General features: G+C 39.1%; 1 protein-coding gene across 4 annotated transcripts in view; it reads right to left on the bottom strand.

Annotated features, from left to right (window-relative positions):
* PLD1 (phospholipase D1) overlaps nucleotides 1–27,038 on the bottom strand; it is a 223,365-nt gene that overhangs the window by 44,603 nt on the left and 151,724 nt on the right. For all 4 annotated transcript variants that reach the window (XM_030929431.1, XM_030929418.1, XM_030929427.1 and 1 more), the window contains 3 exons: nucleotides 26,866–26,979; nucleotides 13,709–13,819; nucleotides 10,811–10,899 (listed from right to left, as the gene is read on the bottom strand). In XM_030929431.1, coding sequence (XP_030785291.1) covers nucleotides 10,811–10,899; nucleotides 13,709–13,819; nucleotides 26,866–26,979 — 314 coding nt within the window. The remainder of the gene's footprint in view (nucleotides 1–10,810; nucleotides 10,900–13,708; nucleotides 13,820–26,865; nucleotides 26,980–27,038) is intronic.

The following is a 27,038-nucleotide window of genomic DNA, read 5'->3' as shown; positions in this document are numbered from 1 at the left end:
AGCCACCACGCCCAGCCCCCATTTTTAAGTGTATAGTCCAACGGCATCAATTACATACACCATATTGTATAACTATCATGATGATCTATCTCAAACCTTTTCAACATCCCAGACAGAAACTCGGTGACTATCCAGTCATAACTACCCTGTTTTTCCCTGCCTGCATCCCCTGGTAACCTCTAATCTGCTTTGTCTTTATGAATCTGCTGGTTCTGGTTTTGCACATAATTAGAATCATACAATACTTGTCCTTTATGTCTGACTTGTTTCACTTAGCATAACATCTTCAAGGTTCACCCATGTTGTGGCATGTGTCAGAATTCCCTCCTTTTTAAGACTGAATAATATTCCATGGTATGTACATATCACATTCACCTGTTGATGGACACTTGCGTTGCTTCCATCTTTTGGCTATTGTGAATAATACTGCTTTCAGTATTAGCATACAGTATCTGTGAGTCCCTGTTTTCAGTTCTTTGGGGACTATACTCAGGAATGGAACTGCTGGGTCATGTGGTCATTCTATGTTTAGCATTTTGAGGAACCACCAAATAGATTACTTTCAAATGAGTAACATATGCTCATAGTACAAAATGTAAGAGGTAGATGATTACACAGTGAAAAAAAATCTCTCTCACTCCTTCATCCTGAGGGCAACTCCTGTTAACAGTTTCCTCCATGCTCTTTTAGAAATAGTGTATGAATTTATAAGAATAGATGTACTTTTTCCTTCTACACAAATATTAGAATACTATAAACACTTTCAACACTTTTCGGAACATGATTTTTACCATTTAACAGAGTATCTTGGAAATCCTTCCACATCAGAACGTAGTTACTTTTTAAGAACAGGGACCATGTATCTGTACTTTAATATTTAATATTCTACCATGTATCTGTAACTTAATATTTAAACCAGTCCTCTATTGACAGGCATTTAAATTGCTTCTAATTTTGTTTCTATTTCAAAATAAATATTTTGATATTTATGTTGACTAACAAAAGTAATTCTTCACATTTGTTGGAAAAATCTTACAAGTGGCATTGCTGGTCTTTTGACACAAATGTTTGTGATGATGTTTGTAAGAGACAGTTCTATTTTATCCTTTTTTTTAAGCAAAAATGATTTTACAAGGGAGATCTCATATGTAGGATATTGAGAAATGTCCTATAAAAATATTATAAGACATTCTTGCAAATTTTAGTTTGTAGGAATCAGAATATTCACATTTTCTTGTTTTTAGGACTCTCTTAGCTCCATATCAAGCCCTTTGCTATTTTACAATATAGTAGCTCATAAATTTCCTGAATGATGAAAATTTTAAACTGTGTTCAGCAAACTAGTGGAAACTATTTAGATTTCCGCTGCTGTAGAAAAAAGGGCTCTGGAATTTCAAATGCAAAATTGTAGTTGAATGTAAGCCAAAGCACAGAAGATTCCATGGGACACTATATCCAATCTGCCTCCTTGATCCAATCCACAGAGGACAAGAGTTCCAGCTGCTAAGGAATCTAATGCCCTTTGGAAATACTGAATCCTAACAACACGGGGGTTGGGGAAATGATAGCAACCAGCTTAGGGTAAGAATCTGAGTCCCTAGTATATAAAATATTTATGATCTTAAAAGCAAGATAATGGCTGGTGGGCACTAAGCCCCAGATAACTACCCATCATGCCAGCAACCACTTCATCCACATTAGTTCAATTTCTATAAAACAGCATTCTGAGGCTTCTTGTTAAACGTTTTTCTTCAAAATTCACTAACTCTTATGGCAGTGCTATGTATAATAGCTAAAAATTGGAAATAAATGTCCAATAATAAAGTGATGGTTAACTACATTATGTTATAGCCATTCAATGGAATGATCATCTTGCAGCCACTAAAAATGACCACTATGGAGGCTCAGCAGCACAATACTGCTGGTACTGTGTTAAAATGACCCCAATGTAATGTTATAAGACAATAAAAATGTGGCAGGCCAATGCTACAAAACATTAAATCATTTTTCCCTTTAAATGTGTTAACTTCCCCCACTCTGTGACTGGAGAAACGAAGCAGGCATTGCTCCCGGGGTGGCACTCTCACCCCGGAAGAGTGGTGAGAAGCAGGACACAAAAACATCAACTTCTTTTAGATTTGGGGAACTGGAGAGAGATTCCCTAAGCGGAGGCAGGAGTGTAGAGAAGTAAGAGCAAGACTCAGGGCAAGGAATCAGTCCTTTGGCCTCAAGCTGAATTCTGGGGAAAACAGGATAGACCCCACTCTCTTTTCAATGTGAGGATATGAGAGCCAGGAGGATCTGAGCCTTGCTTTCAGGTGAACTCCAGAGCAATGTGAACTCCAGAGCAATGTGGAGCATGTCGTCCAGCAGCTATGCGACGTGGCAGGAGCAGAGAAGTGGTAGAGAGGCTGGCCTGAAGGTGAAGGCTGACATCCCCAAGCTACGTTAAGCAGATGCCAGAATAGGCCCGAGGGAGATCAACACCAGTGCCTGGAAGCCCCTTTCCAAAGATCCAGGGCCCCATAGCATCAAGATCAAGGAAGGGATGTGGAGGGAGAGGAGGCAGGAGTAGAACCCTGATGCTGAATACAGAGGGGAAATAATGAGAAATCACTGAATTCGGCCACGTTTATCAGGAAGTGCCAAAACTAAAACCCCTCCTATTGTGTGGAAATGCACTTGAGCTAGAAATTCAGATGAGCTCTAGGAAAAGAAAATAAATTACAATTCAACAGAAAATAGTAGTGTGTGTATTAGCCAGGCGTAGTGGTGGGCACGTGTAGTTTCAGATACTGGGGAGGCTGAGGCAGAATGGCGTGAACCTGGCAGGCGGAGCTTGCAGTGAGCCGAGATGGCGCCAAGGCACTCCAGCCTGGGTGACAGAGTGAGACGCCGTCTCAAAAAAAAAATTAAAATAAATAAATAAATAAATAAATAAATAAATAATGTTTGTGATTGCTATAAAGCTGCTTGTACCTTTAAAAGCAGAGTACGAATGTACCATGTAGCTGGGTCACAGCAGTGGTGTACCTCTATGTTCATTTTCTTGTTTTTCTCTGCTGCATAAGCCCCTCCTCCTTCTCCCCATGGTCCCTCCTCAGCATGAAGGACAGTTAGGAGAAGCTTGGTCTGCTCACAACTGGGTCTGAGGGTCTGGCAAGAAGGCCCCGAGGAAGCCTGATATGCTTCGCTAGTGACAAGACACTTTACTTTTTGAGAATTTGGGATTTATAGTTTGTATTTCATCACTGTGAACTTCAAGAGCTGCTATAAATTGTCTCGTAGATTTTGCAGCAGTGAATACTGTCAGAAATAAGAATTGTGGTTAGGGCTTTGTGTGTGTGTGTGTGTCTAAAGAGGACTTTATACTATGGTGGTATCAATTATGTTGGAATTGGACCTGTAGCTTCTTGGTCGTTTGGGACATAACCCCTTTTATTTTGTGCTTGGCAAATCCTTTAAAAGGAGAAGATCCTTCTGGGCTTCAGTTTCCTCATCTGCACATGAAAGAACTGGCTAAAATCATGACTAGTCCACTAGCAATGCTGGCCCTATTTAGCACTGACTTTACCTATCCTCTATGTGACTTTATAGATTTTGAACCATTACATATTGTGCACAAACACACATCATTTTTCTCATTGGTTATCTTTTGAAAATGGCAAACTTAAGAATGCTGAGGGATTCGCCTGCATGTTTGACTTAGACTTCACCCTGGGCTTGATCATCTTTTGGCCTGAGTGGCCCCCAGATGAGGTTAGACAGAACCTTATATTAAACTGTTCCCACTATGGCCCAGCCTGTTTTCACTCTCATTTTTCTTTAAGTCTCCTTCTTCCTTCCTCTCTTTTCCAGGGCACATGCTCAGGCTCAAAATGATTGCTGGCCTCTGCCTTGTGCTAATCTTTACATTTCTCTATCTGCTGAGATTACCATTTTATACAATTTTTAGAATTAGAATAAAAGCATTTACATGATCTAAATCAAAAGATCTCCTGCCATGATCTGTTGTCATCTGTGTCCCAAGGTAACCTCTTCTCCAGGAATCGTACAGAGCTTGGGAGTTATCCCACAAGAAAAAATGTGAAACCAGTGATTGGCATACTTAGATAAAATGTGTTTTATTCTTTTTATTATAACTGCAGTTAAATTTTCTTTAAGACAGTGTTCCTGAAACAAGCCCAACATGTCTTTTCAGTTTGGTACAAAATTATAGGATATGGTAATTATGGACATAGATTTTTCTTTAAACCCAAGAACTATCAAGAATCTATCAAGCATACTTTTAAAAATAAAACATTCATCTGATTTTTTTTTTCTTTTGGTGACAGAGTCTTGCTCTGTTACCCAGGCTGGAGTGCAGTGGTGCAATCCATGGCTCACTGCAACCTTGACCTCCCAGGTTAAGAGATCCTCCCACCTCAGTTTCCTGGGTGGCTGGGACCACAGGCATGCATCAGCACACCCAGCTAATTTTTTTAATTTTTTTTGTAGAGACTAGGTCTTACTATGTTGCATAGATTGGTCTTGAACTCCTGAGCTCAAGTGATCTTCCCGCCTCAGCCTCCCAAAGTGCTAGAATCAAAGGCATAAGCCACAGTGCCCAGCTCATTCAATTTTTAAAATTTCAAGACAAAGTATTTTTCATAGATTTCTGGGAGGCTTACCATTCGAAAATTTCCATATCCCTTGAAATGGGGGAAGCTTTGTAGCTTACTAGTAAAAAGCACAAGTTGAGGTCCTACAGACATGGTTTGAGTACTACTCCTATCCAACCACAGCTATATGACTTGGCTAAGTTATCTAAACTCACTAGGCCTCAGCAGCCTCATCTGTAGAATGGGAGTAATTATACAACCAATCCCATAAAGTTGATACAAAGACTGAATGAGGTAACACAGGTATAGCACTGATTATGTGGAAAGACTCAAAAACTATTTGGTAACATTTTTATTCAATTATATCAACTGGTGATTTTAATTAGAAAGCTTGCATATCTTCAAATAACAACAAAGTAAATAGCATCTAAAATTAAAACAATACTAAACTAAACACATATTATGCTTCAGAATACATTTTATTATTTTACTTTATATTTTGGGGGAGGGTGTTATCAGATCAATAACAGGGAAATCAAAAATCGATCCCCAGGAAGAGTGAGCTATAGGTTTCTGGCAGAAAACTTCTAGACAGAAGTGTTGTAATTGTGTGCCTAAACCTGTCACGAGATGAACAAGAGCCAGTGGTGAGAAACCAAAACAAATTTTTCTTATCCAGAAGTAGCCATCCAATAATTTAAAATATGGAACATTTAAACATCTTTTTAATTAAAACATTTCTTTTTCTAGCATAAATACTAATTTTGAAACAGCTGATTTGAATATCATGCTTCTTTATCCTTGCTTGAATTTACAGTGAACAACATATTTCCAGATGATGAATATCATGGAAATGCTGTAATAATTTCTTACTTGAACTGGTGCTTTACAGCTTACAAACTACTTTCACATATATTCATATAAGCTAGGTAGAACAGATATTATTATTCGTGGTTGGTGAAGAAACAGTGTGTCAGAGGGGCAAACTGACGTACTCAGAGGGTCACATACCTGTGGATAACAGAGCTGGAGAGAATCCAGGTCTCCAGACATCTGTTCTCCCAATAATTTCAGATTTCCCAGTGTGGTATTTCCCATACCACCCACTTACAGGCAAGCAGTAGCTCTTCTACAGTTATAAGAAGCATGAGGGGCACTTTGGGAGGCCAAGGTGGGCGGATCACTTGAGGTTAGGAGTTCAAAACCAGCCTGGCCAACACGGTGAAACCCCGTCTCCACCAAAAATACAAAAGAATTAGCTGGGTGTGGTGGCACGTGCCTGTAATCCCAGCTACTCAGGAGGCTGAGGCAGGAGAATTGCTTGAACCTGGGAGGTGGTGGTTGCAGTGAGGGTGACAGAGCAAGGCTCTGTTTAAAAAAAAAAAAAAAAAAAAAAAAAAAAAAAAAAAAAAAGAAGCTATTTTCATTGTATGCATCAACTTTTTGTTGCTAACACTATAAAATGCACTTTCTCACTTCCTGACTTTCTACCAAAGCAGAGAAATTATGCATGTCAAGTTTCCATGTGCAAAGATCTGAGATCCTTCTCAGAAACCATTCATTCATGGCACACAGTGTTTAAAAATGTGTCTACCTGGATCAGTTGGTCCTATCTTTTAGCTTAGTCAAACATGGCATAAAACAGTAAATTTTAGACTGTGGATTATGTTTTTTCTTTTTCTCTCTGATGTCCAATCACATTTGAGTTGTCAAAGAAAGGTTTCAAGTGGGTTGGGCAGCTGGCCTCAACTCTGAGACAGTTTTACTTATTAGAGTGAAGTGTTTTTGTTTTTTGTTTTTTTTTAATTCTGATTCCCCCGGCTGTTGTTAGGTCAGCATGGAATAAACATGAGTCTGAGGCTCTAGGTCATGTCAGAACATGGAGCCTTTGCAAACCTATTTCTATAAAGAATTATGGCTGCTGAGAAGGAACCAGAGGAAGTGAGAGGAACCGAGAAATTGCTTAGGGGAATTGTTGTGAGGCTGGATTCCAGCGCTGGCAGAAAAATAAAGACTTAGCCCAGTTGAGGGAGTTGGCAATTTGAAGACTCAGATTTCTCCAGGGTGGGAGGGACCTGGCAGAGGGCCTGTATCCTTTGGTGAGGCCTGGCTGACTGCGGACTGTCATTTCCCTCCATCTGCTTTGGGCTGTATTCTATTCTTTTTCAAATAGCCAAAATTATACTTGTTGCTAAGAATGTGACTTTGGCAGGGAAGTTCTGAGTCTCAGAAAAGAAAAGAACAGAGAAGTCTATGGAGAGAGAGGGGTAAGCTTGGGATGGCATATCATGGCCCCTAATTAGTGAAAAGGGGGCACCCCATGCCGGCAACCTGCAAAATAAGTTGTTTCTTTTATTTATTTATTTATTTTAGAGACGAGGCCTCATTCTGTCCCCTAAGCTGGAGTATGGTGGTGTGATTACAGTTCGCTGCAGCCTCATACTCTCAGGCTTAAGGAATCCTCCTGCCTCAGCCTCCAAGTAGCTAGAACTATAGGCACACCAACACACCTGGATTTTTTTTATTTTTTGAAAAGACAGGTGGTCTCAAATTTCTAGGCTTTAGCAATCCTCCCGCCTCTGCCTCCCAAAGTGCTGGGATTATAGGTGTGAGCCACCACACTTGCCCAAGATAAGCTTTTTAATTCTGCCTTTACCTTGCTCAGCACAAGCTCACAGAACACAAGCTCACAGATTTGAAATTAAGCAAAAATATGTTTTACAGTTGCAATTAACATGGGGAGATTAACAAGAATGCAAAGATGCAGAGAGGGGGAAAAACCTAAAATATGTTTTGAGGATGTGTGTGTGTATCCACGGAAAGTCTAAATGTGTAACATATGTACCATTTTGAAAATGTGCCTCTCAAAAAAATGAGACTATCAAGAGATCAGAGCTAAATGACACATGGTTTATTTGAAATTTGATGAACGAGTTCCCCATTTTCCACAAAGCAAACTTGAAATTGCCAGAGTCTTCAATGTGCTCCATAAAACTCCAGTGTAAGATACAATCTGCAACAGGTGCTACTTTACCATACTGTTTAAAGTCACAGATCCCTTTTCCTTTCAGGAGCAGCTGATAAGATCACTAGGAAATGTTCCATCAGAAAATATCTTGAAGTTTCTTCTAACCCTAAAAGTTATAATTTTATTTATTTATTTATCTATTATTTATTTTGAGACAGAGTCTTGGTCTGTCACCCAGGCTGGAGTGCAATGGCATGATCTCGGCTCACGGCAATCTCCGCATCCTAGGTTCAAGCTCCTACCACAGGAGCGTGAGTAGCTGGGACTACAGTCATGCACCATCAAGCCAGCTAATTTTTGTATTATTAGTAGAGACAGAGTTTCACCACATTGGTCAGACTGGTCTCAAACTCCTGACCTCAGTTGATCCACCCACCTTGGCCTCCCAAAGTGCTGGGATTACAGGCATGAACCACCATGCCCAGCCTAATTTTATTATTTTAGAAGTCCAGATTTTTAAAGACAAATTACTACAGTAAAGAAAAGTATTCTTTCAGGCTCCCAAACACTTAAAAACACATATTTGGGGCAGTATAAAATACGGGTGCCGGGTCCCACTCCAGGAAATTATGATCCATTAAGCCTAGAGGTGTGTTAAGCTCTCTGTAATCTTGCAAAAGTCAGTGGTAATTTTAATGCGTAGTCACAGGTGAGATCCACTGTACACCCTGCAGGATATGATGGATGCTGTAGTGTGCTGCCTAGATCCTCCCACCATGGGATCAAGACAGCCAGCCATCCCATCAGCTACTGAGCATGTAGGCCACAGAACACTCACAGTGAAGTCCTCCAGGTATGAAAAGTATGGAGTCCTCCATAGGTGAAAGGGACCTGCCTCACTCAAGGTCATCCCCACTCCCTAGGATCAGCCTGCATCCAATGGTCGGTCAATAGGGGAAGGGAACTATAGGCCCAACACATTTGCCTCAGCTTGGGGAAGCCCTGAATGGGTTTTTAATCCTAACCATCAATGCTTTAGAGTCATGTGGTGTGAAGGGAAGCACTGCATTGAAAGTCCAAAGATTTAGGCTCAAAGCTGTTTTTTACCTATTGCTGTTAGTGGCCTAAACAAGTCACATAACCTCTTGAATTTCAGTTTTTAATCCTAAAAATGGGAACAGCAGCAACAGCAATAATAACAATAACAACAACAAATACATGACCTACTCTCAAGAGTAGTTGTGAAGATTCTATGAGATCATGTAGTTATAAACTGTGAATCACATAAAATGCTGATAGTTACTGTTATAATATGTCCTTCAGTATAAAAGTCCCCAAATATTATGTGAAAAAAAGATATCAAAGTACCACATGACACTGGAAGTAAAAAATGTTTTAATTCCCAAATGTATATGCACTTACTCTTCACTGCATGCATTCAATGACTTGAAGTAATGAAATATAATGGTTGTGTTTATGTGTTTATTCTGCTACTTTTACATGGAGCTGAAATCAGCCATGAAAAGAAATTGTACCTGGTGCCAAGACAATTCAATGTGGAAAGAACAGTCTTTTTGACAAATGGTACTAGGACAACTCTATATCCATCTACAAAAGAATAAAAAGTTGGGCCCCTAACTCACCCCATATATAAAAAGAAACAAAATGAGTCAAAGATCTAGATGTAGGAGCTAACACTATAAAATTCTCAGGAGAAAACAGGCATAAATCTTCATGATCCTAGATCAGGCAGTGATTTCTTAGATATCACTATCTATATTCCTTGGATGCCAAAAGAACAAGGGATACAAGGAAAAAAACAGAAGCTGATTAGCTTTTATCAAAATAAAAAATATTTTCTGTTTCAAATGACACCAGCAAGAAAGTAAAAAGACAAGCCATCGAATGGGAGAAACTGGGAATCATGTATCTGATATGAGACTTGTATCTAGAATGTATGAAGAATTCTTACAACTCAACAACAAAAAGTCAAATAACCCAAGGAACAAATGGGCAAGGGATTTGAGTAGACACTTCTCCACAGATAATACACAAATGGCCAATAAGCACACACAAAAATGCTCAGTATCATTAGACATTAGGGAAATTCAAATGAAAACCACAATGAAATACCATTTCTAAAATGGTATTTCACATCTATTAGAATGACTATAATCAAAGAGAGAGATAATAGTAACTATTGGCAAATACAGAGAAGCTAGACCTCTCATACACTGTGGGAATATAAAATGGCAGAGCTGCTTTGGAAGACAGTCTGGCAGTTTCTCAAAATGTTAAACATAGAGTTAGCTATAACCTGGCAATTCTACCCCTAGAGAAATGAAAATATATATCTGCACAAAAACTACTAAAGGATGTTTATAGCAGCATTATTCATAATAGGCAAAAAGTAGAAACAACTCAAATGTCCATCAACTAATGAATGAATAAATACAATGTGGTATATCCACATCATGGAATATTATCTGGCAATAAAAAGAAATGAAATACTCATAAATGCTATAATACTGATGAGCTTCAAAAACATTATGCTAAGACAAAGAAATCAGTCATAAAAGACCACATATTGTGTGACTCCGTTTATATGAAATGCCCAGACTAGGTAAATCTATAGAAAAAGAAAAATCAGTGGTAGCCAGGGGCTAAAAAACAAAGGAATGGGTAATGACTGCTAATGGGGTTTCTTTCTGGGTTGATAAAAATGTTCTAAAATTGATTAGGTGGTGGTTGTGCAACTCTGTGAATATACTAAAAATCACTGAATTCTATAGTTTAAGTGGTTGGATTGTACAGTATGTAAATTCTATCTCAGCAAACCAATTATTGAAGAAATAATCCCAGGAGCTGAATAAATATGACATACGGTAACAAGAATTTAAATATAACCCACAGCAAAATATTATGTCTATTTTGCTTTGTTTTTTAAGTGAACACAGCTCACAGTCTGCTATTAAATAAAACAAATCACAAACCTCATGTATGGGAAACAGACTGGCCAGGAAGAAATTTTTATGCCCTGGAAGAATTCAAATTCCCTAGAAAGGGGACTAAAGAATTTTTAGCAACTGACTCAGACTAAAGGCATCAGTAACCTATGCTGGCTGAACCAAATTTAAGCCCACTAGGAAATGACAGTACTTTAAAAACGGGCCTTGCAAAGTCATTTTAGTAATAAATACAAGAACATCTGTAGCAAGAACTCCCAGCCAAAGGCTGTTACCTGTGAGCTTTCAGGATCCTCTGGGCAATGGCATCGCCTATCTTGTTGAACACAACTTTGTCATCAGCACAGCTTATGAAAAACTGGTTCTATGAGAAATAAACAAGATAATCATGTTAGTCTTTATTTTGTAAGCAGTATACGTAAGGACAATATGGTAAATAAAAAACATACTGATATATATTTTAAAATGTTTCACACAGCAGATGTGTTCTGATCATTGAAATCACATCAAGAAAGTCAATGACACAGAATAAAAGCCGCCTCATCTCACTCTGGGTCTCATTTGATTCCAGGTCATATCACCTGTAACACTTAATCAAGTGGAAAGTTACACTATATTATTCCACCATGAGAATTCCTCATAGGTGATTTTCTAAATTACATTCTCAGAATACTTAGGAACATTGCAAATTCAATCAATAGGGAAATTAGTTTCTTTCAGATTCACACACTGTATAAATTCTTATGATTAAAAATTCTATATTGGCAAACATTCTACCTCACGCTACCCTTTTATAAAAGGGTAGATGGCAAAAGCCTGGTCTAGCTTTCTCCACCCTTTCTCCATTATTTCCCGGTATCTGCTTTCAGCTTGTCTTGTTTGTTTGGGTATCTTATTATCTCTGAACTTCTATTTTAAGTAGCCTCAACTCTCTTTTGTATGTTGCATACATATAAGCCAGTTAATAAAATAAAATAAATGTTTTTTTCCTCTAAGTACTTCTGCTATTTATATATTTACAAAATAGTCTTTAAAACTGTTACTAGAAAACAAGTTACGACATTATCATAACAGTGCAAAAGATTTTGTTGCTGCATAAGGGAATGTTAAAAATTTGGTTCAAATATTATGAATATCATGTGTTCAAATAGAATAGATTGTTACAATGCATCTGTAATTTATAATGACAATTATCACAAAGCAGTATTTGCTAATCATCTCAAGGTAAAGAGATATATATGTAACAACTCGTAATTATCATCCCTTTGCAGCATCATCATGTTTATGACTATATGAGCTTGTATACTTAAGTGGATAAATCTGTAAAACGCCTCCAGAAGACAAACTTACAGGAAGACACGGTGCAGAAAGTCTTTAGAGAATGTGATTCCCCTTAGGGCATCAGACAATCAAAATCTCAGTGGCAACCAAACCATGTTTCTTTTTCTGAATTCATATTATAAAGAAGCTTAGCATTCCTCAGCAGCTGTAAACACAGACTGGCTATGTGTCGTGTCCTTTACTTCTCCTTTTTTGGAAGAGTCGGGTGAATGCTGACTGCTTATCTTGACTAGAGGAGTGTCAACCAGGTCTGTGTCCCAACATGTCTACCTACATGGCATTACTGACATCATTTAATACTATGGTCACATTAAAAAGAAAAACTGATTTTGTATTTTTTTATTTATTTTTATTCATTTATTTTATTGTATTTTATTTTTGAGAGAGTCTCACTTTTGTCACCCAGGCTGGAGTGCAATGGCTCAATCTCAGCTCACTGCAACCTTTGCCTCACAGGTTCAAGTGATTTTCCTGCCTCAGCCTCCCAGGTAGCTGGGATTACAGGTGCCCGTCACCACATCCAGCTATTTTTTTTGTTGTTGTTGTATTTTTAGTAGAGACGGGGTTTCACCATGTTGGCCAGGCTGGTCTCGAGCTGCTGAACTCAGGTGATCTGCCTGCCTCGGCCCCCCAGAGTGCTGGGATTACAGGCGTAAGCCACTGTGCCTGGCCAGAAAAGCTGATGTTAATGCTACTAAAAAGAGATGAAGCAAAAAGATTCTGGGCAATAGATGAGCCAGCCTTCACATCTTTACATCTCTATGGTATAATTGTTGAAATTAATAATACTAATAGCATTACTAAGCTCCAGACTTTATGCAGAGTTTGCTCATTTTCCACTAATGTCCTATATCTATTCCATGATGCCATTCAGGATACCACACTGCATTTAGCCAGCTAATATATGATATTTAACTTAGGTTTCTCTAGCCAGGCTCATGAAACAAATAAAGCTCCAATTCTTCCCTGCTTGTCTCTAATGAATTGTTGCTATGCAGAATGGGAGAGGGCCAGGACCCAAGGGGAAGAAAAACAGGGCTAGAATGGTTTTCGTCATTTAACCCATTCCCCTATCTACCTTTAAAACATTCATTGGGAAAGCAAAGACTTGAATAAAGAAGGAAATTATGCTATGATTTATTTTTTCCATTATTGTGACTTTTTATTTTCTCAGGGTTTTTCAAGTTCTCTGAACTATTTTTATATTCACTTTGAAGAGTAATTTAAGTTCCCAAGCTAAACTCAGTGTCCCCAGATTTTCTCATATACTCTAAAAATTCTGGAATGAAAAAAAGCTTCATAATGAATAGTAGTTCACACAGGATTGAAGAAGGTGGTACCTGCTCTTAATGTTCTCACATCTTCCTTTTCCATGTTCTTTTCCCTGCAGTCTCCCTACTCGGCCATGCCCAAACCAGTAGCATCCAGTGGTCTCTATTTTAGCAACTCACTCCTGTGTGTGCTCTCCTGAAATAGAACCCTCCAACCCAAGCAAAATCTTAAACCCTCCAACCCAAGCGAAATCAAAACTTACATACCCATGTTGGGGTATTTCTGTCTAATACTATTACAGTGAGTTGATGATGCATTTTAATAGCAAAGATTTGAGAGACTCCCAATAGAGTCTTGAGTTAATGACAATGTAGAGCCAATTCCAGGTATGCTTGGGAGGTCAAAATCCAGGTGATATGAATCAGAGCTTCTCCAGCACGTTTCACATCTAAAAATGTACTCATTAATATGACAGGTCCTAAGTTTGGGGACTCTGAAATTTCGGCATGATATTTAAGGGAAGGCAGTTTCTCACATGAATTTACATGAGCAGGACTTACTTCGATATAGATATAGTGCCTGCTGTTCTCTATCACATGGACGTAAGCGGCATGGATGGACTCTTCATGGTACTTTATACCAGCAGACCAATCAGCAGCAGAGCGGAGCAACTATAAGGCAGCAATCAGAAATGAACAAGTATTAGTAATGGAGAGGACATCAGGCATATTAATACAATGAAGTCACTCCTTTTTCTAGACAACTGAATGACTACAGCGGCTTGAGTGTCTTGTGTGAACCAAAGGAGAGTAGGGGGGTAGGGAATGCTGCTAAGGAAGAGGGGAGAAAGGAACTGGTCTTTGGATACAGTCCATAAGGAAGGTTCTCAGCTGGAAATCACATCCTGAATATACCCATTTTCATCCAGGATTATTTTCATTCAAAATTGGAAACCACAAATTGTGGTTTCTATAAAGATTATTTCAGAAGTACCTCTTCTGGTGGCTGTGAGTACGGAACCATTTGTATTCCTTTCCTATGACAGTCCCACAATTACACCAGAATCCCTGTTGTTCTGGTGTATTTATTTAGAGCACATATTTTCACTCTTAAAAGGGTACTGGTTTGGACCATATGATATGGCCATCCTAGCTCTGACTTAACAATGTGATTATTCCTTTTCCCTTAAATAGATATTGTTCAGATTAATACATTCTGAAAGGTAGTTCATTTAGGCATGTGATCTTCATTCTACCTTTAACTGGCTGTCTGTTCCATGGCACGCCACTTTAGTCTAAACTTTCTAATGGCATAATAAAGGAAATTAATCACAGGAAAGTGAACTGGGGCTCAGAGAAGCAAAGAAACTTGCATGGTGTCACAGACGTACTAGCATCAGCCTCACAGCTTGAACTTGCTTTTTGTCATTCCATATCCGATGTTTTTCTACCATGCCACACTGTTTTGCCATTTCATCACATCTGTGTGTCATACCAGTCAATTTGGAGTTGATCCCATCACCTCAGATTAAACAGATCAAAGTGGAGCTCATGACTTTTTTCTCTAAACCATTTCCCATCTCAAATACCCCACTGGCCAGGGGCATACCATCATTCCATTAGTCTTTGGCATGCTCTTTGTCATGGCTCTTCTCCTTAGCGTCTGTATTCAATCTCACATCTACTTCTGTTTATTCTTTGGAGGATTTCTCAGATGTGTCGCTTTCTCATCACTCACACTGCCTTGCTCTATGCAGATACTCACCTGCCCAGGCTGGATTACTCGAGCTTCTTCTTGCTCAGACACTTGAATATAGGTTAAATACGCTGATACAGAGCAGGACCGTCTAGGTTCCAAGCCCGGTTCAACTACTCTACTTACTGGCTGTTGATCATGTTTCTTAACCTCTTTGTGCCTCAGATTTTTGTTCTATAAAATGGAGTTCTACTTTATAGGGTCATAGAGAAGATTAAATGAATTACTGTGAAATGTGTAGTAGGAGACCTGGTACCTATTAAGTGGTTATAAGTGTTATTATTAATGAGCATTAGAGGATGCGTTTGAGCTGTGGCAGGTTGTGTCAGGGATGCTGCAGAGCAGACTGTGGCTGTGCACAGGAGAGAGGACAAGAGAACATGGAAGGAAGGCGCTCTCAACACTCAGCAATCATTGGTCATCATTTTTTTTCAACATTCTAACTAGCATTGCAGTATGATGTTGGCATATAGGAGGTGCTTAAATAATAGCATGACACACAAAAGAATTACTATAAAAATAGACTTGCTATTTCTGGTTTGAAATGAATGTTAAAACTGTCCTTTATAAGGTCAACTGATATTGAAAACAAAAAGAATGGCCCCATACTCATTAGGAATATAAAAAGCGATCCAATATATAACCAATTCTATGTCTCCTGTATATAAAAGGCCTGGTAAAATTCTTATTTAAATCAGTAACTTTAAAATGGAAACTATAAGGCCATTACATCCAAAACTCATACTTACTAAAAATCACTGACTGTGCCGTCCTCAGTAGTGTTATTTATTTGTCCAATATGAGTTATTTATTACAAAATATTGCCAAAGTATTAAAAAATTTATCAGATGAATAGGTGCAACAAAATTTCAAAATTTAATTGTCAACATGAATATATTAAATATCACAGAAGAGAATTCATAAGGAAAATTTAGATAAATATTATCCATACTGGAAAAATATCATGATTTTACATCATCTCCAAGGAGCTGCATTATTACTTATCAGGTAGAAATAACAAAGGTTGAAGAAATAGAAGTTTTAATTCTTAGTCCACTCAAATTAATGTTTAATTTTGTTACTAAGGAACATAGCACCAAAAATACAGTCTACTTTGAGAAGATTCTCATGCTATTGATGTAATTCTATACAACTCTGGAGGCAATGTATACAATTGCAGAGTACCCTGGAAAGAAGGGAACCTCAAGGGTTTTCTTTGGTTTATTTTATTTTATTTTTGAGACAGAGTCTTGCTCTATTGCCCAGGCTGGAGTGCAGTGGTGTGATCTCGGATCACTGAAACCTCCATCTCCCGGGATCAAGTGATTCTCCTGACTCAGCCTCCCAAGTAGCTGGGACTGCAGATGCGTACCACCATGCCCAGCTAAGTTTTGTATTTTTAGTAGAAACAGGGTTTTGCCATGTTGGCCAGGCTGGTCTTGAACTCCTGACCTCAAGTGATCCACCCGCCTCAGCCTCCCAAAGCGCTGGGATTACAGGCGTGAGCCACCATGCCCGACTGGAATCTCCATTATGTTTAAATGCCTTGACCAAGGTGAAAGAGCATTTACATATCATTTAAATATCGTGGAGGTTCAGTTTCCTCCACTGTACAACTGAGACCTCTCCCCATCCCCTAAAGCTGCTGTGAAGAAAAAATGGCATAACAAACACAAAGTGATAATGATGGTATGTGGCACTTAGTACTAGACGTTCCATATATAGTATGTCTACCTCTGTAAAAAGTTATAGACAAAATTTATAACCCACCCTTGCTGGTAACATCTGAGTTTTTCCCTCAAATCCAAAAACCTTATACTTTCTTTCCTTTCTTACTCTCAAAATTTGCCCTGACTCAATAAACTCATTCACATAAGATTCAATAAACTCATTCACATAAGATACACATGAGGAGAATTATGTCGATGTCAGCTTGCATATGAAGTCTAATAGTTTCAGAGTGACTTTCTGGACAGCTGGGTTAAGAGGCAATTCTTGAAAGCAGGTGCACTGGGGAAGAAATCTGAGGTTGATCCTCAATGGCTTTCATGGAAGGGGATGCCTGAAGGTCACATATTTGCCATTTTTTCTGTGAAGGATAATGGTAAATGTTTCTCTATCTGTAGGCGTTTAAGTATTTAAAATATGTAAAGCTTCAAGCCAAAAGAAGACCATTTTATGGCCAGGGGTGGTGGCTCATGCCTGTAATCCCAGCACTTTGGGAGGCCAAGGTGGGCAGATCAACTGAGGTCAGGAGTTCGAGACCAGCCTGGCCAACATGGCGAAATCCCATCTTTACTAAAAATACAAAAATTAGCTGGGCATGATGGTGCGTGCCTGTAATCCCAGCTACTTGGGAGGCTGAGACTGGAGAATTGCTTGAACCCAGGAGGTGGAGATTGCAGTGAGCCAAGATCACACCATTGCACTCCAGCCTGGGTGCCAAGAGTGAAACTGCATCTTAAAAGAAAAAAAAAGACCATTTTACGTATCAGCCCATGGGAGAGCATAAGAAAAAGTGGAGGGGGCTCCCTGATGCCTATAAAACCATTGAGTATGAGGGGTTTCCTACCTCCCGAGGGGCTTCAGCATCATCTATCCCATTGCCTGAGTCCAATCCCATATCCTTCACTCACAATAAAAACTCATTAATAAAAAAAGTCATCATTTGCGGCTAAACTTGAAACATATCTTTCCAGCAACACGGAAGAAAATCACTTGGGATCGTTATTCATTTACTACTATTCTAATTAGTTAAAATCTCCCTATCACCACAAGAAAAATGGGAAATATGAATTTCCTTCTTGCTCTGCCTAGACCATTGAACCGCAGACAGGGAACCCCGAGGTTATATAAAAATCAACTTAACTGCTTTAAATGCTTGATGGCCTAGAAAGTTTTATCAACAGTCAAATAAGTCAAACCTATTGTATTAGTCCGTTTTCATGTGGCTAATAAAGACCTACCAGAGACTGGGTAATTTATAAAGGAAAGAGGTTTAATGGACTCACAGCTCCACATGGCTGGGGAGGCCTCACAATCATGGCAGAAGATGAAGGAAGAGAAAAGGAACATCTTACATGGCAGCAGGTAAGAGGGCATGATCAGGTGAACTCCCTTTTATAAAATCATCAGATCTCATGAGACTTACTCACTATCATGAGAACAGCATGGGAAAGAACTACCCCCATAATTCAATTACCTCCCACTGGTCCCTCCCATGACATGTGGGGATTATTACAATTCAAGGTGAGATTGGGTGGAAACACAGAGCCAAAACATATGACCCATTTTGATTGATTTCCTTTTGTTTTATTTTTTCACCTTTTCCATTGCCACTGAGATTTCCTTTTATTTTAAGTTTAAGATTTACTCTCTTCATTTTCTTCACTGACTTCACTAACTTGTCTTGCATTTCTGTTTTAAACCAATGTAACTGAGTTAACCCTCAAACTGTTCCCTCACATGCAAAAATATAGCTTATCTTTACTGTCCCAAATGTGCTGGGAATCAAATCTAACCCATACTTTTCGACCACAAATGTGAAAACATAATTTTAAAATATATAAAAATGGCATATTTCTGATTTTATGGTTTAGCCTCAAAGCTGTAACTTGGACTAGTCATTTTCCTCTGTGCTATGTCTTATTTTGTAACCTAAAATATAGCCTTCTCTTTAGCCACAATCCCTAATCACCTTCCATCCTACGGGCCCAAGTCAAATGTATGGATTTTTGGATTAAATAACGGAAATTTCTTTCTGAAGGAAAAACCTTTGGATCTTTCTTAGTGTTTGTTCCAAATTCCCTTCCTTTCTCTCACTATAATGCTTTTATTCCCTATAAATTCAGCACATCTATGAATTCCTTTTTATTTCCCTGAGATTCCAAGTCAATCATGGAACAAAGATTGTTTAGGACAAAAGCACTTTTAAATGTTCCACAAGCAGAGGCCAACTGTGTAGAAGCTCACAAGTGGTATGTGTTGGGGAGAGAAAGGAATCCTCTGATTGTTGGGCCTTTTCCTTCCAGTCTGTACTGAGAACAGCAGGCAACGAGCATCACCAAACTGACCTAGTTCAAGAACCTGTCTCATCTTATCAAGCTCTTTCTTTTCATAGCCACTTTTCTAGTTGAGTGTCAGCCACTCATATCACAGTGTGTGGTTATTTACATAAGATGATTCCTTTCCTGAACAAAAGAGAAAAGTTAATCTTGAAGCTGAAGGACAGAAAGAAAAGATAATTATTGAAGAATAGGACTTAAAGTGAAAGAAGTCCTAGGAAACACAGTATTAGTTGGGTGCTGTTGGGAGCCAGAAATAAGCAAAAGGAGAGTTTGGGATGGATTTGGGGCTGTGGCAACAGAAGGTGACACCCAAAGACAAATACGACATGAAGCTTTGCTCTGCTAGAGCCCCAGTGGTTACAACCATCTTTGTCTTACTGGAAACAGTATCCATGGCTAATTAACCTCAGGCACTGAAGCCAAACTGCTTAGAAGCAAGTCATCCCTACCACTTACTGTTTTTTTTTTTTTTTTTGAGATGGAGTCTCTGACTCCCAGGATGGGGTACAATGGTGTGATCTCAGCTCACTGCAACCTCCGCCTCCCAGGTTCAAGCAATTCTCTTGCCTCAGCCTCCTGAATTGTTGGGACTATAGGCCCATGCCACCATGCCCAGCTAATTTTTGTATTTTTAGTGGAGATGGGGTTTCAATATATTGGCCAGGCTGGTTTCGAACTCCTGACGTCAGGTGATCCACCGCCTTGGCCTCCCAAAGTGTTGGGATTACAGGCATGAGCCACTGTACCAGACCCCCACTAGTTACTGTTATTTCAACCTCTCACAGTCTTAGTTTCCTCGTCTGTAGAAACAGGTTGCACAGGAGTTTAGTTTACAGACTGCTGAATGTATTTGAGATAATCCACAAAGGGTTAACACAGTGCCAAGCACATAGCAAATGCTCTGTTCATATCAGCTCTTCCAGCCAAGACCCACAGTAACACTCACAAATGTGTTAGTCCATGAAGGCCTGGCCCATACGTGGAAAACAACTCCCAAGGTAAATAACTTCCATGGAAATGGACAAAGTGGATTCCTTTTACCCCCACCTGCTCACTTTATTCTTCACCTATCTACTTTATTCTCTCACACCATTCTGCAATACAAAACATTTTGCTGTCCTTTCAGATCTAACAGATCCTTTAGAATATCTTTTAGACATTTATTCCAAGTGTGAAAACAATTTTTTTCAGTGGTATAATTCGGATGTTATTTATACTTTCTTGAAAATTTTCATTTTTTTCCTTTCTCTCTCCCTCTCTCCTTTTTCCCTTTCCTCTTTTCTTTCTCATTCTTTCTTCCTTCCCTTCTTTGTTCCTCCCTCCCTTCCTTCTTTCCTTCTTTTCCCTCAAAGAGGACTGAAGACTCGATTCCAGTAGAGTTATTTCCATATAGGCAGGAATTCTTAGCACAATTGTCCAAGGAAAGGTTTCTATTAGGAGCTTTAAAAAGATTCCCATGTGTTGACCCCATGTTGATGCCGACATGGCATTCAGCATTTTCTTTCACCTTAACAGACATGTCAAATATCCTCTGTCTTTATAACGTATCTTAAATGCCATTAAGACCATTCTGAAACCAAGTTTGTTCTAGTTCCTTCACCTTCTCTGTGCAGAAGCAGTTTCAGAACCATCTCTCCCACTTCCTCCTGCTACCCATGACTTTTCCTGCCATTTCTTCTCTGAGTGCTCTTGGCAGGCTTCTGAGAAGGCCCAGCACTGAGGGGTAACACCCAAGATTATTTTAAAAGTACAGTGGAAGCTGCTGAAGTCAGCTATCAGGTCTGGATGACTTTTTCAGAAGCAGCAATTCGTGCTGGTGGGCAGGCATCCACACTGCCTGTCGTAGCTCCCTTCTCCCTGGTTGGCTGTGTCTCCCCTCTGTGGAACTGCCAGTGGTGTGTGACCAATGTTTCTGTATTAAAAAAATTAGCAACTAAGTGCCCTTCTCCAGACGAAAGAATAACTTGAATTTTATCTATTATTTACTTTATTATGTCAAATACTCTTTCTCCCCATTCCAATAGATTTATGGCATAAAAATTTCTATCTAGAACTAGCCTGGTGACCTACCCAGAGAAATGTTAACTTCTTTGTTGCAAACTATTTTTTTTTTGTTTTTTACACGAGTTTTGCTCTGTCATCTAGGCTGGAGTGCAGTGGTGTAATCTCGGCTCACTGCAACCTCCACCTCCTGGGTTCAAGCGATTCTCCTGCCTCAGCCTCTCAAGTAGCTGTGATTACAGGCATGTGCCATAACGCCCAGCTAATTTTTGTATTTTTAGTAGAGATGGGGTTTCGCCATGTTGGCCAGGCTGGTCTCGAACTCCTGACCTCAAGTAATCCACCCACCTCAGCCTCCCAAAGTGCTGGGATTACAGGCCTCAGCCACTGCGCCTGGCCTGTTGCAAACTTTTGAAACACTAGGGAAAGCATGAAGGCTATTTTTGATGGAACTCAAACTGGTATAGTCTTCTAAATGCTTTGCATGTATTAATTTAACCATCACCACAATCCTATGAGACAGATACTGTCATTTATGTTTTTTAAATGAATGGAACATGCTGAAGAGTGAAGTAATTTTCCCAAAGTTACACAGCTCATATGTCACAGAGCTGAGATGTTAACACAGTCTGGCTCTAGAATCTATCCCTTAATTGCTACCTTATATTTTTCTTCACAATTAAATAAGCTTGTGGCTTCTAAGTTACATTATGAACAATCAGCTATGTTAAAATCTTGTTCTCACTCATATGTGGGGGCTTAAAAAGTCAATCTCATGCAAGAAGATAGTAGAATGATAGAAACTAGAGGCTGAGAAGGGTGTGTGTAGGGGGGTACAGGGAATAGGGTGGAGATAAAGAGAGGCTGGTTAATGGGTACAAACATAGTTAGAAGGAATAAGTTCTAGTATTCAATAGCAGAGTAGGTTGACTATAGTTAACAACAGTGTATTGATATTTCAAAAGAGCTGGACGAGAGGACATGAAATGTTCCAAACACATAGAAATAACAAAAGATTTGAGATGATGACACTCCAAATACCCTGACTTGATCATTACACAGTCTGCATGTCACAAAATATCACATGTACCCCACCAACATGTACAATTACCATGTATCAATAACAATTAAAAATAAACAAAAAATCAAAAAACACATTTCCTTCTTAGTATTGCTATAATAACTATGTTAAAAGCTATGCAAACAACAATAATCCTGAGGAAAAATTTTATTACATTTCTCAACTGAGTAACAGTCATTTGGCTACTGTCATGATAGCTGAGATCGAAAGGTTTGAGAATGTGACAACAAACCCTTTAAAAATTAAATAGCCTCCCACACAGCCAGGTCCCTGCCTCCTTGCTCCTTCTGGATTTTTTTGAAAGACTAGAGATTGGACTAGATTACCACTCTTGCCCTCTAAGCACCATACATTCACAGCTTGAAAAACCAGTGTCAGAAAAGATAAATAACGATTCCAGCCAGTAAACAGTGTGAAGAAAGTGAAACAATGTCATGATCACAACTTTACAGAAAAGGAGAAATGTAGGGGGATAATGTTTTGTTCGTTCATCCGTTTGTTTGTTTTCAAGTTTCTGGCCATCTCAGACTTTCCTGTCTTCAAAAAGATATACTTCCTGGCTACCTTCACTATTTTTACCCTACAGTTAGTTCAGCATTTCTGAAAAACATCTACTACAAACCAGGAGGGCTCCAGGTTTTGCTAGGTGTCACACTTTGAAAACTAGGGGAGGCCTCTTTAACAAAATCAATGCAGACTTACAAATATAAAACTGGGAACAGGTCTAGAAAAGGCCTGGGCGGCTGAGGGTCCTAAAGCTAAGCAAGGGCCTGAAGCTGCAAGGAATATGAGTTCCTGAAGTGAGCAATTCATTCCCTACTCACAGCCTTAACTCCAGTCAGTCTGTAGGAGATTTTACTTTAGGCACTGAGATGGCAAAGAGTTAATTATAGATATAGCAGGTTTTCAGGACCAGAGGAGTAAAATAAATTATAATCTTATAATCTTGGAATTTAAGAGTTCATCAGTGATGTCCTATTTTCTTAACTCTTATCCTTCCTTTTAATTTTTGTCCTATTTATCACTGCCATATGATTAAATGTATCTATGATGTTTTAATTTGCTTACATATTTTCCTTTTCTTTCAAAAATCCATAGAAACAAGTTTAAAGATCAAGGTACAAATTCTGAGCAAAGGCTTCTATTTCTATGTAGTGATAAATGTCATTCTACCTACTTTACAAATTAAGAAGTATATCTTGGTGGCCATTTGAGTTTTATTTTGTGAGGGATCATAGCTATAGCAGAAGGATTAAATAGACAGTCATTAACACTTATACTTTGAATGACACCTCATGTATGAAAGACGATGAATGAAAATTTTCCCTTTAAATGTCTGAAGGGACTCAGATCAGATTCATACCAAACATAAGGCTTTCAGATGACAAAACTGGACTCAGGGAGGGGGAATGGCATGCTGAGGCCACATGCTGCTGTACAGTCTTCATATCACACCACCTTGTGTGCTTTTATGATTTGTTAGTGTTAAAATGCATTTTATTATATTTAGCTGGATATTTCCAGCAGCACTGCCTAGCGACACTTTTATATACTCATTTTATACACCCATTATCATGCTGCAAAATTTATAGTACCCAGAACGAGATGTACTACAGGAGCTACCCGAGTCCTTTGGTGATCTCAATTAGTGCCCCGGCCCATCAGTCATGACACAGTTCCTATGGTTCTTTGGAGACTTTGTGACACTAAACTAATTATCTTTAACTTTTTCCTCTGTCCTAAATTTTCAGTTAGTTCCTAGTTGTGATGTCCCTTTGTCTCTTTCCTCAAAAATATCTCCTATTTGTCCCTTCTCTTCATTTCTAGTTTAGAACTTAATTATACGTCAGAATTACCGTAACAGCCTCTTCACTTGTTCCCTTGCTCTCATTCTCTCTCTAGTCTACTAAGTTCTTCACGTGTATAAACTTTTGGTCTCAAGGTATTTGTTTGGAAAGATGGAAACAGATAAGAATGCATAAAACAAGAGATTCTCTGTCAAATAAGCTTGGGAAATGCTCATATCATATTCCCTCTTAGTGGTTTTATAATACACTGTAGCATAACAAAGGTGCTAAGGAGACCTGTTTTAAAAAAGTCTACAAAGCCTTTTCTGTCCATAGAAATCTTTGTGGAATAGTTATCAGCATCTCATAGATAAATTCAGTTTGGAAAACTCTCTCCTTAATCTTCATAGAACATTCATGTATCATGCTTCTTGCCCAATTAAAAAAAAAACCATCCAAAGTTCACTAGCGCTTCCAGTACCAGGTCCAAATTCACTAGGCCAGCACTCCAGGCGCAGCCCCCACCCCGCCCCCACCCCCGCCCCGGCCTTATGCCATCTAACTTCATCAGTGCCTCTCTTAGAGGGAATGGGTTACTGTAGTCAGTCCTCGTGTCTTCTGAGCAAGCAGAATTATTCCTTAGAGTGGACACCCAGTTCTGTCGCTCTGGATTTCCAAACTCATAGCATGCTGGTCCTTACTTTCACACCAACATTTACTCAGAGACCGTATCTTGCACTGTTAACTGAATTGTTCATCTCAGCTATCTCTCCCCAGCTAACTAAGTTTCCAGAGGCAGAGAACTCTTTTGCTGTCTGCCCCCTTGACACCCAAGTGTGCTTTGATGACTTCACCATGCAAACGGACAACACTTAGTAAACATATGTTGGCTGAATAAATGAATGAATGAATGAATGAATAAGCTTTGTTAAATATCCTTGGCTTTGTAGATTTCTGAATCCAGGTCACCTGAACATATGAGGGATTAACATATGAGCTTATCAGATCTAGTCTCATTTCTTTTATTTTTTATTTTTATTTATTTATTTTTTTTTCGAGACAGTCTCGCTCTGTTGCCCAGGCTGGAGTGCATGGGTGCAATCAAGGCTCACTGCAGTCCCCACCTCCTGGGCTCAAGCAATCCTCCCGCTTTAGCCTCCTAGGTAGCTGGGACCACAAGCATGTGCCACCATGCCTGGCTAATTTTTTAAAAACTTTTTGTAGAGATGGGGTCTCACTATGTTGCCCAGGCTGGTCTTGGACTCCTAGGCTCAAGCAATCCTCCTGCCTTGGCCTCCCAAAGTGCTGGGATTCTAAGCGTGATCCACCACACCCAATCTAGTGTCATTTCTCACACAACATCAGTGATGTAGAAAAAGTGAACAAAGAGAAGCATTTTATAGAGTATCTATCGACCTCACCAGACAGCAGGATGAGACTATGTGAGTCAGGACTTCACCAACAGTGAAGTGGAAAATATATGCATATGCAAAACTTTCTTCATTGATTACAAAAATACTTAATTCCCAGCAATCCATTTTCAACAGATACTTATTAACATCAGCTAACTTTGATAAATTGACCATGACGTCAATAATAATGCAAGTTCAAATCTTAAATTCTTATTTTCCTATCAACAAGTTTCTTATTTTATATTCTAGCATGGGTAATTTTTTCTCCTCCACGTAGAATAAAATTAAACAGGTTCATAAAATATTCATCAGCTTACATATAAATCATAGCTATCTATGCCTCTGAGTTTAAATTAGTTTTCTTTTTAGCCTGGGATGACTAGTATTTGCTGCTGATATTTCTCTCAAGCGGTTTCTCTCTTTTTTTTTTTTTGAAACAGTCTTACTCTGTCGCCCAGGCTGGAGTGCAGTGGCGCAGTCTTGGCTCACTGCAGCCTCTGCCTCCTGGGTTCAAGCGATTCTCCTGCCTCAGCCTCCCGAGTAGCTGGGATTACAGGCACATGTCACCACGCCCAGCTAATTTCTTGTTTTTAGTAGAGACAGGGTTGGCCAGGCTGGTTGCGAACTCCTGACCTCAGGTGATCCACCTGCCTCGGCGTTCCAAAGTGCTAGGATTACAGGCGGGAGCCACTGTGCCTGGCTTTTTTAAAAAAAATGTTCTATTATTTGATCTACAGTCTGAAATGTCTGATTTCTTATATACACATACCTCCAATTGCACACGATGCAAAATAACTGATTTAGGCACTTCATTTATACAAGCATGTTCCCTAGGATCCATGTCTGCATTATATAGTCCCTACTGATGATATGTAGCAGTAGCAGGCTGCTGGACTTTACTTAAACAATTCTTCTGATGTCCATAGTGATGACTTCAAACAAAAGGCAACGCCACAGGTGGCCCATCCTACTTCTGTCCCCACATGATCTCAAGATATTTGAGCTGTAGTTGGTAAAGGAAGCAGATTGGGTAACACTGGACTAGACTAGGATTTCAAGGTCCACCTCTGTTGATAACCAGCTGGCCGGCCCTAGATAGGCCTCAGAGCCCCACGAGGTCTGAATTTATTGTAGTTTGAGATGGTTAAACTGGATGTGGTAAACTGTTGTGACTCTATTAAGAAAAATCCTTATTCCATTAAAAGGGCCTCTAGAAGACATTTGGTTAATCAGGAACTAAAATTAGATTGAACTACAACTAGCTTCCTAGCTGCTAAGTTTCAGCCACATTCCTGGTGCTTAGTCAGTATCAGGTCCAGGTTTACTGGGAATCACGTTGCTAGGGTCACTTCAGAAGGAATTACAGGAATAGCCTTTCCTTGGCTGTGGCCTTTTCTAAGGACATGCATTTATTATATTTATAAGAGTTTTAAAAAGAGACTGGACTGAATCCATTTAACACAGGAAATCTAATACTAAGTGTTAAAAGGTCCATTTAGTTTTGCCTTAGAAAAGCAGTCATTGAAAAACCTGAAGCCAATGTAACAGGCCCTTGGTCCAATAACAGTAATTTTACTCGGTAGCATTTTGTCAAAAAGAAAAGCCAGAACTTACCTGTACGTTAGCATGGACAGACCCAGGTACTTGATATCTCAGCTCATGGGCTGTTGTTTGAGACTTTGGAAGCAGAAAAGGATAAGAAAGGGACCGATATTTTGATTTCATAATCTAAAATAAAGAAAAAGGGATAAAAAATATTCAAATGAGAAAAAAGATTCATTCTCTCT

Source organism: Rhinopithecus roxellana, chromosome 1, assembly GCF_007565055.1.
Source record: "Rhinopithecus roxellana isolate Shanxi Qingling chromosome 1, ASM756505v1, whole genome shotgun sequence".
Lineage (NCBI taxonomy): Eukaryota > Metazoa > Chordata > Mammalia > Primates > Cercopithecidae > Rhinopithecus > Rhinopithecus roxellana.
This window is presented reverse-complemented; position numbering and strand designations above follow the sequence as displayed.